The 14,720-nt window shown below is 37.0% G+C and overlaps 3 protein-coding genes and 1 long non-coding RNA gene across 4 annotated transcripts; 3 read left to right on the forward strand and 1 right to left on the reverse strand.

Moving 5' to 3' along the window:
• The first annotated feature begins 428 nt into the window (after positions 1-428).
• Positions 429-6,263, forward strand: LOC147485747 (pumilio homolog 12-like). The gene is given in 8 exon segments (XM_086575140.1): positions 429-1,326; positions 1,457-2,303; positions 2,306-2,902; positions 2,904-3,314; positions 3,418-3,580; positions 4,816-4,979; positions 5,237-5,495; positions 5,594-6,263. Coding segments are annotated over 7 exon segments (2,448 nt in total). The 5' UTR covers positions 429-1,326; positions 1,457-1,557; the 3' UTR covers positions 5,702-6,263.
• A 262-nt stretch (positions 6,264-6,525) lies between these two features.
• Positions 6,526-9,149, forward strand: ZKT (protein containing PDZ domain, a K-box domain, and a TPR region). Its single transcript, XM_086575139.1, has 7 exons — positions 6,526-7,062; positions 7,174-7,280; positions 7,488-7,582; positions 7,708-7,784; positions 8,160-8,280; positions 8,479-8,538; positions 8,607-9,149. Exons 1-7 carry the CDS (start codon positions 6,653-6,655, stop codon positions 8,745-8,747), a joined length of 1,011 nt encoding a protein of 336 aa, XP_086431265.1. The 5' UTR covers positions 6,526-6,652; the 3' UTR covers positions 8,748-9,149.
• A 146-nt stretch (positions 9,150-9,295) lies between these two features.
• LOC147485749 (putative galactose-1-phosphate uridyltransferase) lies at positions 9,296-11,744 on the reverse strand. The gene is made up of 3 exons (XM_086575137.1): positions 11,115-11,744; positions 10,602-10,892; positions 9,296-9,682 (listed from the first exon to the last, which is right to left on the reverse strand). The coding sequence occupies exons 1-3, from the start codon at positions 11,580-11,582 to the stop codon at positions 9,428-9,430; spliced, it is 1,014 nt and encodes a 337-aa protein (XP_086431263.1). The 5' UTR covers positions 11,583-11,744; the 3' UTR covers positions 9,296-9,427.
• Positions 11,745-13,793: 2,049 nt separating this feature from the next.
• LOC147485750 (uncharacterized) lies at positions 13,794-14,467 on the forward strand. Its single transcript, XR_015200820.1, has 3 exons — positions 13,794-13,962; positions 14,187-14,263; positions 14,384-14,467. It is a non-coding gene; the product is annotated as an uncharacterized LOC147485750 (long non-coding RNA).
• The last annotated feature ends 253 nt before the right edge of the window (positions 14,468-14,720 follow it).

Here is a 14,720-nt window from a genome sequence, read left to right on the forward strand (position 1 = left end):
CATGAAGATATTTTCTTTGCCGAAAATCAGTCACTTAGTGGTCACTCAGGTTGGTCGTCTGCAACATACATTTTCTCTTTTAAACTGTTAATTGTATAAGCAAGTTAAAATCTTTCTAATTTTATATCCATAACAAACATCGTTAAAGAATCACAATAAATAACCTTGGTGGCAAAGATACATTGTCCTGTGCTTTTTTTTACACAAGTACATTATGGTAGAGTTCAAAAATTACTCATCACCTGTCCTTAATTATTTCTCCCATTTCAATAACAATATTGTATTAATCTAGTGCATTATATACGAACAAAAAAACAAAACATAGAATGTAAAATATACTAAATAATTCCACAGATAATAAAAAATTATTTAAACGTATAAAAAGTACACAAAACCCAAAAACATACCAAATCAAAACCAAGAAAAAAACCAAAAGGAGGAAAACTGAAAGAAAATAGCAACACAAAAGAGACAGAGAGAAAAAGAAAGAAAGAAAGAAACCATGCATGGGTATGTAGTTGGTACAGGGTCAGTTGTGTGTTGTGTTGATGACACACTCTAAAAATGCTCTTCTTCTGTCCTTTTGAAAAAGACTCCCATTCTTCTTCACACCACCTTACCTACACAACTTCACACTCACCACCCCCTTTGCATTTCACCCAAATTTTTTTTTACTAAAAACACCCCTTCCTTTCTCTTTCTACAGTACCAAAGTTTTCTTCTTTAACCACCTTTTCTCAAATGCTAGCTCTTCTATCTATCTACCTATATCTGGTATGTTTTTTTTTTCATTCTGGTTCCTGTTTTTAGCTGTTTTGAATGCTTTTCTGCAAGGGGCACTTGTTAGTTTTCTCTGGGTGTCTGGTTTTTGTGTAAAGATCATTTATTTTTTCCTTGTTTGGGTTTGTTTTTTGATGATCAGGGGTTAAGGGGTTTCAGTACATTTGATGGTTTGATTGAATTTTGTGTTGGTTTTCTGTGGATCATTTTTCGACGTGGAAATCGAAGAGTATTGTCTTTGAATTGCTTTGAAGTTGATGATGATCATAGTTCTGAAGTTTTGTTTTTGAACTGCTTTGACATTTGAGTACTTTACTCTTGTAGAATTTGATTTTGTTGACTGGATGATCAGATGATTCTAGCTGTTGATCTTGTTGGGCTTGTAGTTGTATGGAGAAATTTGAGATCACTTGGTTTTCTTTTAATGTATGCAAAATATAATTGTTTGCTTTTTAAACATAAAGTGTGTTCTTTCGCCCAAGTGATTGATTTTAACAATTCAGCTACATCAGGTAGAAGTGATTGTGTTTTTGTCTGATCAGCAATGTGAGTTCCGATTCTCATAGAACAAAAGGATTTCTCTAGTTTGGTAACATTTTCCATTCTTGGGACTATGTTAACTGTTTAGATTTCAATTGCATTTCGTCAATTTTGTTGGTTTCTAACTGAGATATAGTCTGCTTGCATTGAAGGACTTGTTTTGGGATCTGCATTGTGAAGTAGAGCTGGCCAGGTTTAGTAGCACAAGATACAATCAAGCTTTCTGCCTTTTGAGATATGGAAGTAGTGACTGAACAGGACAACTACGAATTTGAAATGCTTCTGGGAGAGATACCGAATGTAACATCTGGGAATCCACATTCTGAGAATTCGATTCGGATGAAATCTTCTTCAAGATTAGAGGGGATTCCCTTGGGAGACAAGAGCGGAATTTCTTCCTCCCCTGCTGCTTTCACTAACTTCTACCAATCTTCCAATGGTGAGAGCCCCAGCAGAAATGGAGGATTTTACAGTTCCTCGCCTTTAGAAAGACCCAATTCTGCATCTGTAAAGTCCTCCCAAAATGTATATGATCAGAAACTCCAAACAAATGGGAACATAAATGGAGGAAAGATAGTCACAGAGAATGGTCATCAATCACCGATTAAAAGTGCCAATTTGGAAGACTCAAACCTACCCGATGACCAATCCTTGGCATCTGCACTCTCACAGTTGAGCTTCAAGGATGGAGTAGCGAATGGACAAGGGAGTCCCCGTCTTGCTACTTACAAAAATTTACCAAAAGGCACATACTTATTGGAAGGCAAGTACAGGAACTTAGAGAAACCTCATACCAGTTTGGATACACGGAGCACGGCCACAACTTCTCCACGATCTGCCAATACAGTAAATGGCCTGAATTCGATGAACCCCACAGCAAATGGTCTTGAAAAGTTTGATGTTGAGTTAACTAGTCAAGAAAGCACAAAATTTCTGAACTTGATATCCAGGAACCAAAGAAGCAAAAATACTGGTCTTGCCCGCCTGTAGGTAGTTTTTCAACTGTTTTAGGGGAGCAGCGACATTGTCTTCCAGTATACTCTGGAGAAACTCCTTTGCCTCAAAATGTGCAATCTTTCCCAGTACTTCCAGGCCTTTCTGTTCCCAGAGTTGATTTCCCAGTTACACCATGTCAGCAGCAATACTTCCTGAATGCCCAATCTTCTATTCCTTATGTGCAACAACAACAAATAAGCCAGTCTCACATTCCATGGCAGCATATGGAAGAAGAGCAATACTTCAGGATGCAACAATAATACTTGTACACGCAGCAATTCCGCAGTCAGGTACCTGAAGCTCGCCATCATGAAAATGTGAATATGACAACTGGGCCAATAACCGGGAACCCAAGGCAAACATATTTCAAAGTCCCCACTCCTCATCAGGTCAGACAAACCAATGAAGATCCCTATTGGAATAATGCTTCAATTCAAGTTTTGGACAGAGTAGGGAGACATAATTTTCCTGAAAAAATCTTGACAAAGTCGCATGGTTTTAACTTGTTGAAAGTTCTCAATGGCGGGTCTATTGGTGGAGACGAGTCACTTTACCATGTCAACAATGAGAAGGTGCTCCCAGACGACCACTTTCACCAACCGTTCACCCATTCTTAACTCCAAATCATTTCCATTGGATGATCAGACCTCTCCAGGTTCCTCCCCTGACAGTGTTGATCTTAAATTCTATAATCTGAGGTCACAGTCACCAAAATATAACTCACTGGATGAAGTCAAGGGAAGAATCTATCTTATAGCAAAGGATCAGCATGGTTGCCGCTTCTTGCAAAAGAAATTTACAGAAGGCTGTGCTGAAGATGTTGACAAGATATTCACTGAGATCATTGGTCACATTGTTGAGCTCATGACAGATCCTTTTGGAAATTACCTAGTTCAGAAGCTTCTTGAAGTGTGCACTAAGGATCAAAAGAATCAGATACTTCATGTAATTACTAGGAATCCTGGGGACCTTGTTAGAATCTCCCTTGACATGCACGGGTCTGCTTTCTTCCTTCATTTTTCTGGTTCTTCATTCTATATACTTTCTAGTGATTTCACTGATTAAGTAATCTCTTAATAAATTTTTGGTTGGAAAACACAGAACTCGGGCAGTACAAAAGGTTATTGAAACCCTTAGATCTCCTGAGCAATTTTCATTGGTGGTATCCTCTCTGAAGCCCGGTATAGTGAATTTGATGAAAGACACAAATGGGAACCATGTTGCACAGCGCTGCTTGCAGCACTTATTGCCTGAATATAAAGAGGTAAGATGAGTTGTCTGCACTTTCTTACTGTGTATGAGTAATTTCAGTTTTTAGGTATTAAAGAAAGTTTGTATTGGCTAAATTTTGTGTACTGTCTTAGACTACTCATTATTCTGGTAGATGGATATCTTTCTTGTTCAGTGTCTGGTTTCTCCCTTTATGCAGGACTCCTGTGCATTGATTAAACTATTCATGCAACCTATTTTGAAATAGATTTTATTCCATTTTTTTTATATCTATCAACATTCCTCTTTGTTACCCAATATCAGAGATGATTCGTCATTTTTCTTATATACTTAATAGTATTACAAGTTCATAAAAATCAAGTTGACGTGGATTTTTTAGTTTCTTTTGGTGCTGATCTTCTAAGGTGCCTCCATTGGGCCCACATTTTTAAGAGGATATACGGAAGCAGACTACTTTCAATAGGTAAGAAGGTTATACATCTAAGGGAAAAGGGCATGGGAATAATGCTATATGATCCTTATGGAGGTTCAGAGACAGAAAGCTCCTAGCAGTTCAACTTGTATATGAAGTTTATGTGCATGCAGATTTGTTTTGTTTTGTATGTCAAGTAACCAATCGATATATGAGTGGATTGGCCATCCTCTTTTCAGGGTGCGAACGGGGTCGAAGTTAGTTGTAATTGGTTGTAATTGACCTTTTTATTTGAGTCCAATCAGAGTCGGGCACCCATATATGTCTATTGTGTTGGATTTGATGGATGGTGGTGGGTGGCTATCTGTGCCTAAGAGAGGGAACTTCACGAATGCAATCTGCAGAGTTTTATTAGCTTTATGCGGCACATAGGTAGTGGAGATTAATTTGGAATCAGATTCTCTTGGTTGCTTGTTTCATTAGTAATGACTTACATATTTTTTTGCTGTTGCATTGAATTTTAAAGGCTGTCTCTCTGCTCAGTCAGAAAGTATGCTATAAATAAAGAAGGAGAATCGTCAATACGTGTAGCAGTGGGTGAGGGATCTAAATTGGAGGAAGAGAAAGTAAATAAAGAAAACTCTCTATACTTATGCATTGGTATTTACTAATGTGGTTAGTCTACAGATCATGTAATATTCAGGAGGGGTGCTAGTGCTGTATACATTAGCGTCGAAGTATACATTTACCAGTTAGCTAAATCTTGTTAACTTTTGTAACATCTATCTTGCCTTGTAAGAACATCATGGAGAGTCATATAAAATCCACTAATGTTATTTTTATTTTTATTGTTGCAGTACCTTTTTGAAGATGCTATTGCTCACTGCAGCAAGCTTGCAAAAGATCGTCATGCCTGTTGTGTGCTTCAAAAGTGCCTCACTCATTGTGATGGAGAACATCGGCGCCGCTTGGTGAGCGGCATCACATCCGATGCTCTTAGCCTCTCCCAAAATCAATATGGGTATTGTTGCATATAACCATTTTCTCCTCTCTCCTGGACTTCTTTGTGTTCTTAATAATGCTTTTCCCTTACTCATAAGGCACAAAATTCATTAAAACCCTGCATTTCTGTGCCAGAGTCAGACAGTAATGAACCAATTTATTCTTATTACCATGACAATATTTCTCATCCACAATTAACTGTTTACTTATCTCTCTGTCCATTATATGCACTAACTATTCTCCTTTTCCATTTCCTCTATTTATTCAACCACCCAGGAACTATGTTGTGCAATTTGTTTTTGAACTTCAGCTACCTTGGGTGACAATTGGTGTGCTTGACAAACTAGAGGGCAGCTATGGATACCTTTCCATGCAGAAATATAGCAGTAATGTTGTTGAGAAATGCCTTAAATTTGCTGGAGAAGATCGTCGTCCTCGAATTGTTCAAGAACTCGTAAGTGATTCTCGCTTGGATCAGATATTGCAGGATCCCTATGGCAATTACGTTATTCAAGCTGCACTGAATAATTCAAAGGTAATGCTTCCCCTACCGTTTTCATTCACCTCTTATTCTCATTGGGGTGGTTATCTCGTCTGGTTATCTCGTCTGGTTATTAATTTTCTGTTTTTCAGGGGGCTGCTCATGCTGCGTTGTTAGAGGCTATCCGACCCCATGTTCCGGCCCTCCGTACCAGTCCATATGGGAAGAAGATCCTCTCAAGCAATGGCCTGAAGAAATAGCTTAAGCTATTTTTGAATGAGTTCCACAGAATAACCACTTCTCAGATGGTTTTTTGAATTCTCAAAAATTTCTTAAGACAGTAGAACTAAAGCTCTCTGTAAGTCTTTCGGTGAACCCAGAGGACTATGTAGATTGTGTGAATAAATTGAAGCATTTGTTTCAGCTTTTGAGGCTCGGATTCTCAAGTTGCAAAGGCTGGCTTATATTGTACAGCCCATCATAACAGATCACACGTTTGGTTATGGTTTTTCCTCTTTGAGATCAGTTGAGAAGGGTTGGTAGAAGGCAATTTTGTTAAGGGGCTGCATCTGCATGTTGTTAGATTGGAGTTTCTTCTTCGAAATAAACGAACTGTAAGGTATAGAGATTTCTCTTTAGCTTATACCAATGTAATCTGCAGTGGTTGTTAGGTCAGGTTTGAGCTTTCCAGGAAGGTGATTATGGTTCAAACCACCATCATCAGGAGTACTTCTTGGTTTCTGTACTGCATTGTTTGCAGTTTTTTGTAATTTGCACTGTTGTGTTCAATGTTATAATTTATGCATCTATCTTCCATTGTTATATGTTTTGGTTTGTTTTTAGTGCACTTTCTTTTCGTTGTTTGTATATATGGTCGTACATGACAGTGGGAAACTTCCTAATTTTGGTCCTTCACATGCTTTTGAACCCAGTACAATGCGTTGTTGATGGTCCAGGTATCTGTGGTTTAATGCTATACCCGCTAGTTTAGCTAATGAGTACTGGTCCCGGGACCAGCTGAGATCAATTAAAATTCAGAAAAATGCCACATGGATGCATATCTTTTTGAGTTAAATGCAATGGCAAAGTAGAGCCACTAGTAATCTTCTTGCAATCCAAACCTCTCTTTCTGAAATCATTTCTCCCTCACACTCAATGGCTACTCCTCATTCATTTTAACAAACACAAGCAAAAATACATAAAGACCAATCATGTCTACAGCACCAAGTAGTTGTCCATCACTTTGTTCTTCACCTCCATTACCAAGGACAAACCCCACCAAGCAAATAGCATCTCTTTTTTATCCTCCAAAATATTCTTCTAACTCATTCTTAGATACTTCAGTGATCAGTAGTCTCTGCAACACCCAAGTGCCGAAACCATCTATATTCGTCGTTAAAGCATCGGTTACTGAGTCTGAACCATCAAAGTCAGAGAGTGGAGGTGAAGATGGAAAAGGAGAAAAAGAATTTGAAGAGTATGAAGTAGAGTTGGATCAACCTTATGGTTTGAAGTTTACAAAAGGAAGAGATGGAGCTACTTATATTGATGCCATTGCAGCTGGAGGGTCAGCTGATAAGAGTGGATTATTTACTGTTGGAGATAAAGTACTTGCTACCAGGTTAAACTCTTAACTAAATACATATACAAATGGCTATGCACATTATCCATTTCCTTTGCCTTGTGTACCAATACTTGGTGGCTGTGACCTGACTTTCCAAAGTTAATGCAGTGCAGTGTTTGGAACAGAAATTTGGCCTGCTGCTGAGTATGGAAGGACAATGTACACAATTCGCCAGAGAATTGGACCACTATTCATGAAAATGCAGAAGAGATACGGTTAGTACTTCTTGCCTTCACGGCTTCTCCACCTCTCCCTCTCCTCTCCATCATTTTTGGACTTTTTTTTTACCTATAAAGAGTGAGAGAATTCAAACATTTATTTCTTTTTTATTTGAAAACATTTCCTGAGAATATGGATAAGCAATTCATGTTTGTTAATACCTTGTGAGTGTCATAACTGACATCGGATGTGATTGCTTCCAGGGAAGATGGAGAATACAGGTGAGCTCTCGGAGAAAGAAATTATCAGAGCTGAAAGGAACTCTGGTGTAATTAGTAGCACTTTGCGGGAAATTCAAGTAAGTTGATAACATTCCACTGTTGATACAATATCACTTTTCTTCTGTTTAATGTTTCTTGACATGAAGAAGACTTGGAGAGTAACACACCACCAACCGTCTGAAGCTTGAACTTCTTTTCTCAGATGCAAAATTACTTGAGAAAGAAGGAACAGAAGCAACAAAGAGAGACTGATCTCCGTGAAGGTCTAAAGCTTTACAAGTAAGTATGTCAGCACTCTTTCACAGTGAGAAGAATATAATTGTGCCATATCTGACTTCGCAATGTCACCTCCTTGAACAAGTGGTTATTGGAAAAATTAATAAATCTAAATTTAATGACAGACCGATTCCAGCATGAATGCATGATTCCATTTTTCAGCCTTTACTCCAAGGCTTACTGCAGCACACATTTAGTGTAGGGTTATTTCTGACGGATTTCATACTATTGCCTTGGATGCCTAATAGTATGCTCATCCTTCCTTTGTTTGTTGATAGTTGATACAGATTCAAAATGTATTTCATGCGAAGTGAGTCTTGATTTGCAAAATCTTCATCTTAAGCACTTATTTATCTTTTTCTTGATTATTGATACAAGAACTGGGAATTATGAAGAAGCATTGGAGAAGTTTGAATCCGTGTTGGGATCAAAACCAGAGAGAGAAGAGGCTTCAATTGCAAGTTACAATGTGGCATGCTGTTATTCCAAGCTTAATCAGGTACTTTATTGTGATACTGTCAAATCGATAATCACCATATCATCCATGTAAGAAGAACCTAATAAGTAGCTACATGCCTTCTCTGCATTTTACTTCACAAAGGCAACGGCCTCTCACTATTTGGGGAAGAAACCTATAAAGACCGTCAGTAATATACTCTTTTTATAACTTCGGTGCATGTAAACTGTTATTCCACAGATTCAAGCTGGGCTGTCAGCACTGGAGGATGCCCTGAAAGCAGGATTTGAAGATTACAAGGTAAGCTATATACATAACAACTTTGTCTTCACCCAAACTTTACTCCCTAACCCCTCTCGCTGTTACAGAGAGTGCGCACAGATCCTGATCTGGCCAATTTGAGGTCAGCTGAGCAATTTGACGTCCTACTGAAAAGGTTCGATGAATCGTTTATTAATGAGAACGCCATCAATGCCATTAAATCACTTTTCGGTTTCAACAAGAAATAGATCTGTGAACTTGTATTACAACTAGCAATACCAGCTCAGGAATCATCATTTGATCTTGCCACAATGCGCAAGCCATACTCCTAGGGTTCAATTGAGCCTGTCAGTGCTCCAGGCGTTACTGCTGCATAGAGCTTATATTAAGGGGGAGGTAGAAGTGGAACAATTTCTCAATTAGTGGTTTTGTTTTATGCTCAATTTATTTTCCATATACAACTATTCTGAAGGAAAAGCTGGGCGGGAATTCAAAGAACTGAATTTTGCATCTTTTGTACTTTGATTGTCCATTTTATATGTTTCTTTTGAAGAATGCATAAAAGAGTGCTTAGTTGAGCCAGAAAGTGCTCCGTTTAAAGGTCTGTATCAGCTTGGTTTACGAAGATATGACCAACATTTTTTTTTTGATTGGCATGCCTGTTTTAAATGAAATCAGTAACTTTTTGCCCAGACCTCGGGTATCATCACCCAAAAATTTTACCGAGGTGCGGCACCTGCACTTGACGCATTTCATTTCTGGTGCAGTCTAAGTTTGTTAAAAATGGGTAACCAGCTTCATCAACTCAAATCTTCTTATTCAAGGCATCATGAATGTCATCCTGACCATACGGATATACAAAATTCAAACGTATTGAATATTTATCCAATATTTAATTAGTACAGAATTTGATGACTTCATAAGTACATTAAACATCGACTTCCCTCAATACCTTTGCGGCATCCTCTGGGAAGACAGGATTTATGTTACACCCACTTCCGATTTCAAAACCCCCTACTCCGCTAAGTTGTGGTACAATCTGAAGAAACCAATGGGCATAAGGCAACTGTGAGGCATCAACCATAAAGGGAGAACTGTGGATCATGAAATTATATGGAGGATCATTCAGTTGCCGAGACAGCTTCAGCAGCATAAGCTTCAGTATTCCACCAAGATCAACTGCCTGCTAATATTTACATCAGATGGTAGACATGAATTGCTAATACAAATGGTTTTCAGACAATTATACAAAGAACCTAAACTAACTATAACACCACGTTCATTAAATATACTAATATAGATCTTACTGACAGAAGCTTCAGTTTAATTGAATCTACACTTTAATTGAAACACAATTAAAAGACGACCTAAAAATCACTCTTTTATTGAATCTCTCAATCACAAATCACACACATAAACACAACTACTGAAATCGTAACTACAAGCCCATTATTTAAAGTAAACCTAGAAAGCATAAACCAATAGGAACACGACATGTATCCAACTAACTAATGGACTCGAACCATAGGCTTGGACTCAACTAAGGGGATCACGCCCATAACATGTAGAAGGAACATAGGCGCACACCTATGACACTGACAGACTCAACTAATGTTCTACATCATATACTGTCAGGCTTCTAAACCAGTTCTTCGATAGATAACTTCCGTGTTCATTAATTGAGGACTTGCCACAAATGTTTTAGATTTTTGTCAACTGTAAGCAGTTCTATATGTTTACTAAAACCCATGAATTCTATCACCTATTCACCACGAATGTCTCCAAGTATTTTTGAACAATGTTGGTACACATATATTTTATCAAACCCCTTCAATATCTTTTTCAAGCCTATTAGCAACTGGGGCTACACACAAGATGCTCAGGAAGGTGTTCATTTCTATTTTTCAGTATCTCCATATACACCCTCACCTCTGCTATACTTGTACTAACTTAAACCTTGCAGATTTATGCACTGTGACAGTGATATACATTGGATCATATAGGTTCGCTAGAAAGATGAAGTTGGCACCTAGTATCAATGAATTAGAGAAACAAGTCAAAGGAAAGACCCACAAAAATTATGCATCAGAACAAATATTTACCTCATCATTGTTTAGTTCATGGAAGTGAGAAGAATGAGCCTTTGGAACAATCCATAACTCGAAAGGAAACGAAGCAGCAAACGGAGCAATCGAGAAAAAATGCCTGGATTCATTGATCAAAAGCTCCTCACATCGAATCTCACAGAGGCCACATTTCCCCATTTCGTCATAACACTTTTTCATGCTATCAAACCGTGCAGAAACACTAGGAGGAACAATAGGCAGACCTATCATCTGACTGTGTGAATGATTCATCGACGCTCCCGCCGAAGCACCATGGTTCTTAAATACCTAAAAATTCACCAAGGCAAACAACATTCGCATCAATTATACATTTAACAACAATTAACAACAACCCCAAGGAATAAAATCAAATTCTAAATAACCCCATGTACCGAATTTCGCTAATCGAAACTAACAATAACAAAAATTTCATAACTTTCAACTGATTTAAACCAAAACAAACATTGGGTATATCTAATTCAACTAAAAAACAAATAAAATAAATCTCACCTGAACATATTGAATGGATTCATTGAGCATAAGTTGTTGAACCCTCTTTTTATAAGCAAGTAAAACATCCCCAACTTGAGAACCATCAAGATCAGATAAAACAACAGTATGAAGAGGTGATTCAATAACCACATCATGAAAACCAAACCCAGTTACTAAATTTTCAAACTTTGGACTAGACTCAAAGTCTAGGTTTCTAGAAAGTGCTGGGTATAAATTTTCAATGACTCTAATTTTCCAATTATTAGAACAAGTGTTTGTGGTAGAATTGACTCTAAATATCTCTGGTGCACATTCATGTTCATGGCCAATACAAAATGGGCATTCGGGTTTCGAAGATGGGTTTGGGTTTGTTACTGGGGATTTTGATTTGAAATCTGATGGTCTTTTTGCTCTTGCTGGAGAAAATATTACCCACTTGTTTAATACTGTATCTTTTCTCAGTTCTGGTGTTTTTGGTGAAGTCATTTTTTTTTTCCTGTTTTTTGTTGGTTGTAACAGTTTTTATTATAGGGCGCGTAAAGTGGACGAGAAGGTTATTTTGGTCACTCTTGCGTATTGACTATTCTAATAATCTTAAAAACCACATACCTATTTGGATACGAATTTAATTTTTAGAGAACACGCCCCTGCAGGACAAAATTGGAGATTAATTTAGTTTATTGTAGTTTGGGTCGGCAGATAATTATGGCTTAATGACAAACCGAAAGAATATATTACCCTCATTTAAGTTTTTATCAGGTAGATATTTAAACCAAAATCAAAATCAAAATGTTGTGGCTAGTGGGGAAAACTCTCAAGTGACTTTTTAATTTTGTTTTTGACCACCTCAGCACACTCATAATTTATGTTAGGACTAACATGAGAAATTTAATTTATTTTATATTGTACACATAAAATAATGGTGTTTGCATGTTTGTTAGACACATGCATACTAGTGTGTGCATGTGTGATAATAGTGATTGCATGTTTGTTGTACACATACATAATGGTGTGTGCATGTATGATATACACATATATAGTAGTGTTTGCATGTATATTATGCACATGTATACACATGCATAATAATATTTGCATTCTGGTATACACATCTATATATATATATATATATATATATATATATATATATATATATATATAAAAGCTCGCGCAGATTCTCTCTCTCCTCACCATATCGCTCTATTTTGCACTCCAAACAATATAATTGGTTCCTACAAAATCGGATGGAATAATAATTAGTGACACCTCCCTTCATTTGCTTAATTCTCCCTAATCTATTCTTAAATTACAATCACCTCCTTTTTTAAAAAAAATAAAAATAAATAAACGACAAAACCACCTTCATAAATACCAAACCAAACCTAAACTCAGAAAAAACAAAATAAAAGACGATCCCAAAACCCTAAAATCCCCTCATATCTTTTTCTCTCTCTCTAAAAACAAACTCCAACGTTTGGTCATCGCTGCTTTCTTCCTAATTCCTATGGCTTGCAAAGAAAAAGAGAGCAGAAGAAACAGATAAAAGAGAACTCCCACATGACATTATATTTTATGTACTCTAATTAAGACTACCAGTCAAGTCTCTGTTACGATTCAGGTGCGTATCCAAATCATGGCACAAGGTAATTACTTCGTACTGGCATCGATACCGATACGCGTGTACAGATGTACCGTGTTAGTTTCATTTACGTTTTCACCACTTATTCCCTCCAGCCAGTTTAAGTTTCGAAAGCGTGAAATTGGCAAATCGTGTTTCGCAGTTGAGGATGGCAACTTAACCTGTGTGGTCCTCCATTAGTGGAAATGCATGTGATTCATTGCCATCTTAGAAGTTAGAACTACGTGAATAATGTGACTTCACCTTCTCATGAAGTCTCCTAATGAGCTACACAGTGATCTGTCCTCATTTTAACAACAAAAGAATGTTCTTTAAACAGTTCATCTGGTCTTAACTTTTAATTAAGGTGGGTGTACCAGCGTCATTGATTAACTCTCTACTGGCCATTTTGTTGCATTGCTTCTTTCGAAAATGCAATTCTAATTTTACTTCAAAAGAAAAATCGGGATCCGCAATTATGTTGGGACTTGGGACCATTGTTTCTAAATCTGGTATTACTTTAGAGTTTAGACAGCATAACACGGCTTCATCGATAATGAACTCTTATTGGTTGGAGACGAAGTGTATGTAGTACTGTGTAGTGTTGTCTAAAACTAGGTCCAATACTGCTTGATAAAAGTTAACATCAATTGAAATGTAATGTGAAAGGCGCAAATGGAATAAGTTGTTTTAATGAATGAGAATAGTTCAAATATCTTAAGAATAGGCATTCTATTGGTGTAATTTGTTGTACTGAGATATAATTGACCATTTCAGAATTACGTTTCTTTCAATTTCAGGTTTTGGTGAGGCTATGCTGCACACAATTGGTTATATTTACACAAGGCAAGGTGCAAGAGAGATTGGTAAGAACAAGCTTTTGATGGGGGTGCTGTTTTTAGCAGAGTGGGTACGAGACAATGGCCACCTTATAAAATCACAAGTAACAGCAGCCTCAAGTCAGAATTGTTTCCACGACCAACGAGCTTTGTTGACCTCAATTTTTTTGGAATTTGTAAGACCAATCAAACTTGCTATCCTTTTTGAACATGTAGGTGCGGCGTCCTTGAACATGTAGGTGCGGTGTCCTTGATTTAAATTGGGGAAGGGTTGAGGAAATTGGATCAAGTTGAAAACAAAGAAGAAAATATGCTTAAACCCATTGAAGAAAAGAAGGATGTCATGGTTGATTCTCTTTGGAAGATCAATGTGGTCGACATTGAATCAACTATATCACATGTCTGCCAAGAGGTAAGCTCTATTACTATTTTTCAAGCTTCGAGAGAAGAACATTGTTTTCCACACATGAAATCACACATACCTAGAATCGAATAATTGGTAAATCTCGATATATAAGCAGAAGTTCTCTAAAACAATGTTTTTTTTTTTGATACTTTTGTGCATAAATAGTATTTGCATTCCCTTATTATATGAGAGCTCAATGTCCTACTTTGTTATCCCAATATCCTTTTCAGCTTCTACAATCTCAAGTCCTTGACCGATGACAATATTAGAAAGGATACTTGATCTTGGGTTTTTTCCTTCAGAAAAGGTAGATATGCAACAACAACGCTTGAATTCAAGTATTATCTTATTTCAATTGTTTTTATATATTCTCTGATTTGTTGAATATTTGTATGTGCATGGTGGGGGTCAATGATATGCTTTAAAGAAAATTTCAAATGGAGTTTGGTCGAATGGTGCAGATTGAGCGTAAACTTGCAACAGACAATGGGATGAAAATTACTTGATTGGTAAATATCAAATTTTAAGTCTTTGTACTGATTTGGGGTGTCCTGATTTAGTCGAAAATAGTGAGAATGATTAGATAGTTCGAGTAAGTTAAAAATTCAAGTTGTGTACTAACTATTGGGAGGTAATAATAGTTTATGATTCTGAGTTCTAAATGTCTTGGTGTTGAAGTAGGTTTCTGTGACTTTGTTAGAATAGATATTGGTTGTTGGATACTAGCCTTTATATATTTAGTCTAAGAATTCATAGTTGCTGCT

The sequence above is a fragment of the Coptis chinensis genome, chromosome 7, assembly GCF_015680905.1.
Source record: "Coptis chinensis isolate HL-2020 chromosome 7, ASM1568090v1, whole genome shotgun sequence".
Lineage (NCBI taxonomy): Eukaryota > Viridiplantae > Streptophyta > Magnoliopsida > Ranunculales > Ranunculaceae > Coptis > Coptis chinensis.

Coding starts and splice junctions, on each gene's coding strand:
- ZKT (XM_086575139.1), top strand. CDS start 6,653: ATGTCTACAGCACCAAGTAGTTGTCCATCACTTTGTTCTTCACCTCCA. Junction 7,281..7,487: donor GAAAATGCAGAAGAGATACG/GTTAGTACTTCT, acceptor GATTGCTTCCAG/GGAAGATGGAGAATACAGGT. Junction 7,583..7,707: donor GCACTTTGCGGGAAATTCAA/GTAAGTTGATAA, acceptor TTCTTTTCTCAG/ATGCAAAATTACTTGAGAAA.
- LOC147485749 (XM_086575137.1), bottom strand. CDS start 11,582: ATGACTTCACCAAAAACACCAGAACTGAGAAAAGATACAGTATTAAAC. Junction 10,893..11,114: donor AATCCATTCAATATGTTCAG/GTGAGATTTATT, acceptor GTGAATTTTTAG/GTATTTAAGAACCATGGTGC. Junction 9,683..10,601: donor ATGAACTAAACAATGATGAG/GTAAATATTTGT, acceptor AAATATTAGCAG/GCAGTTGATCTTGGTGGAAT.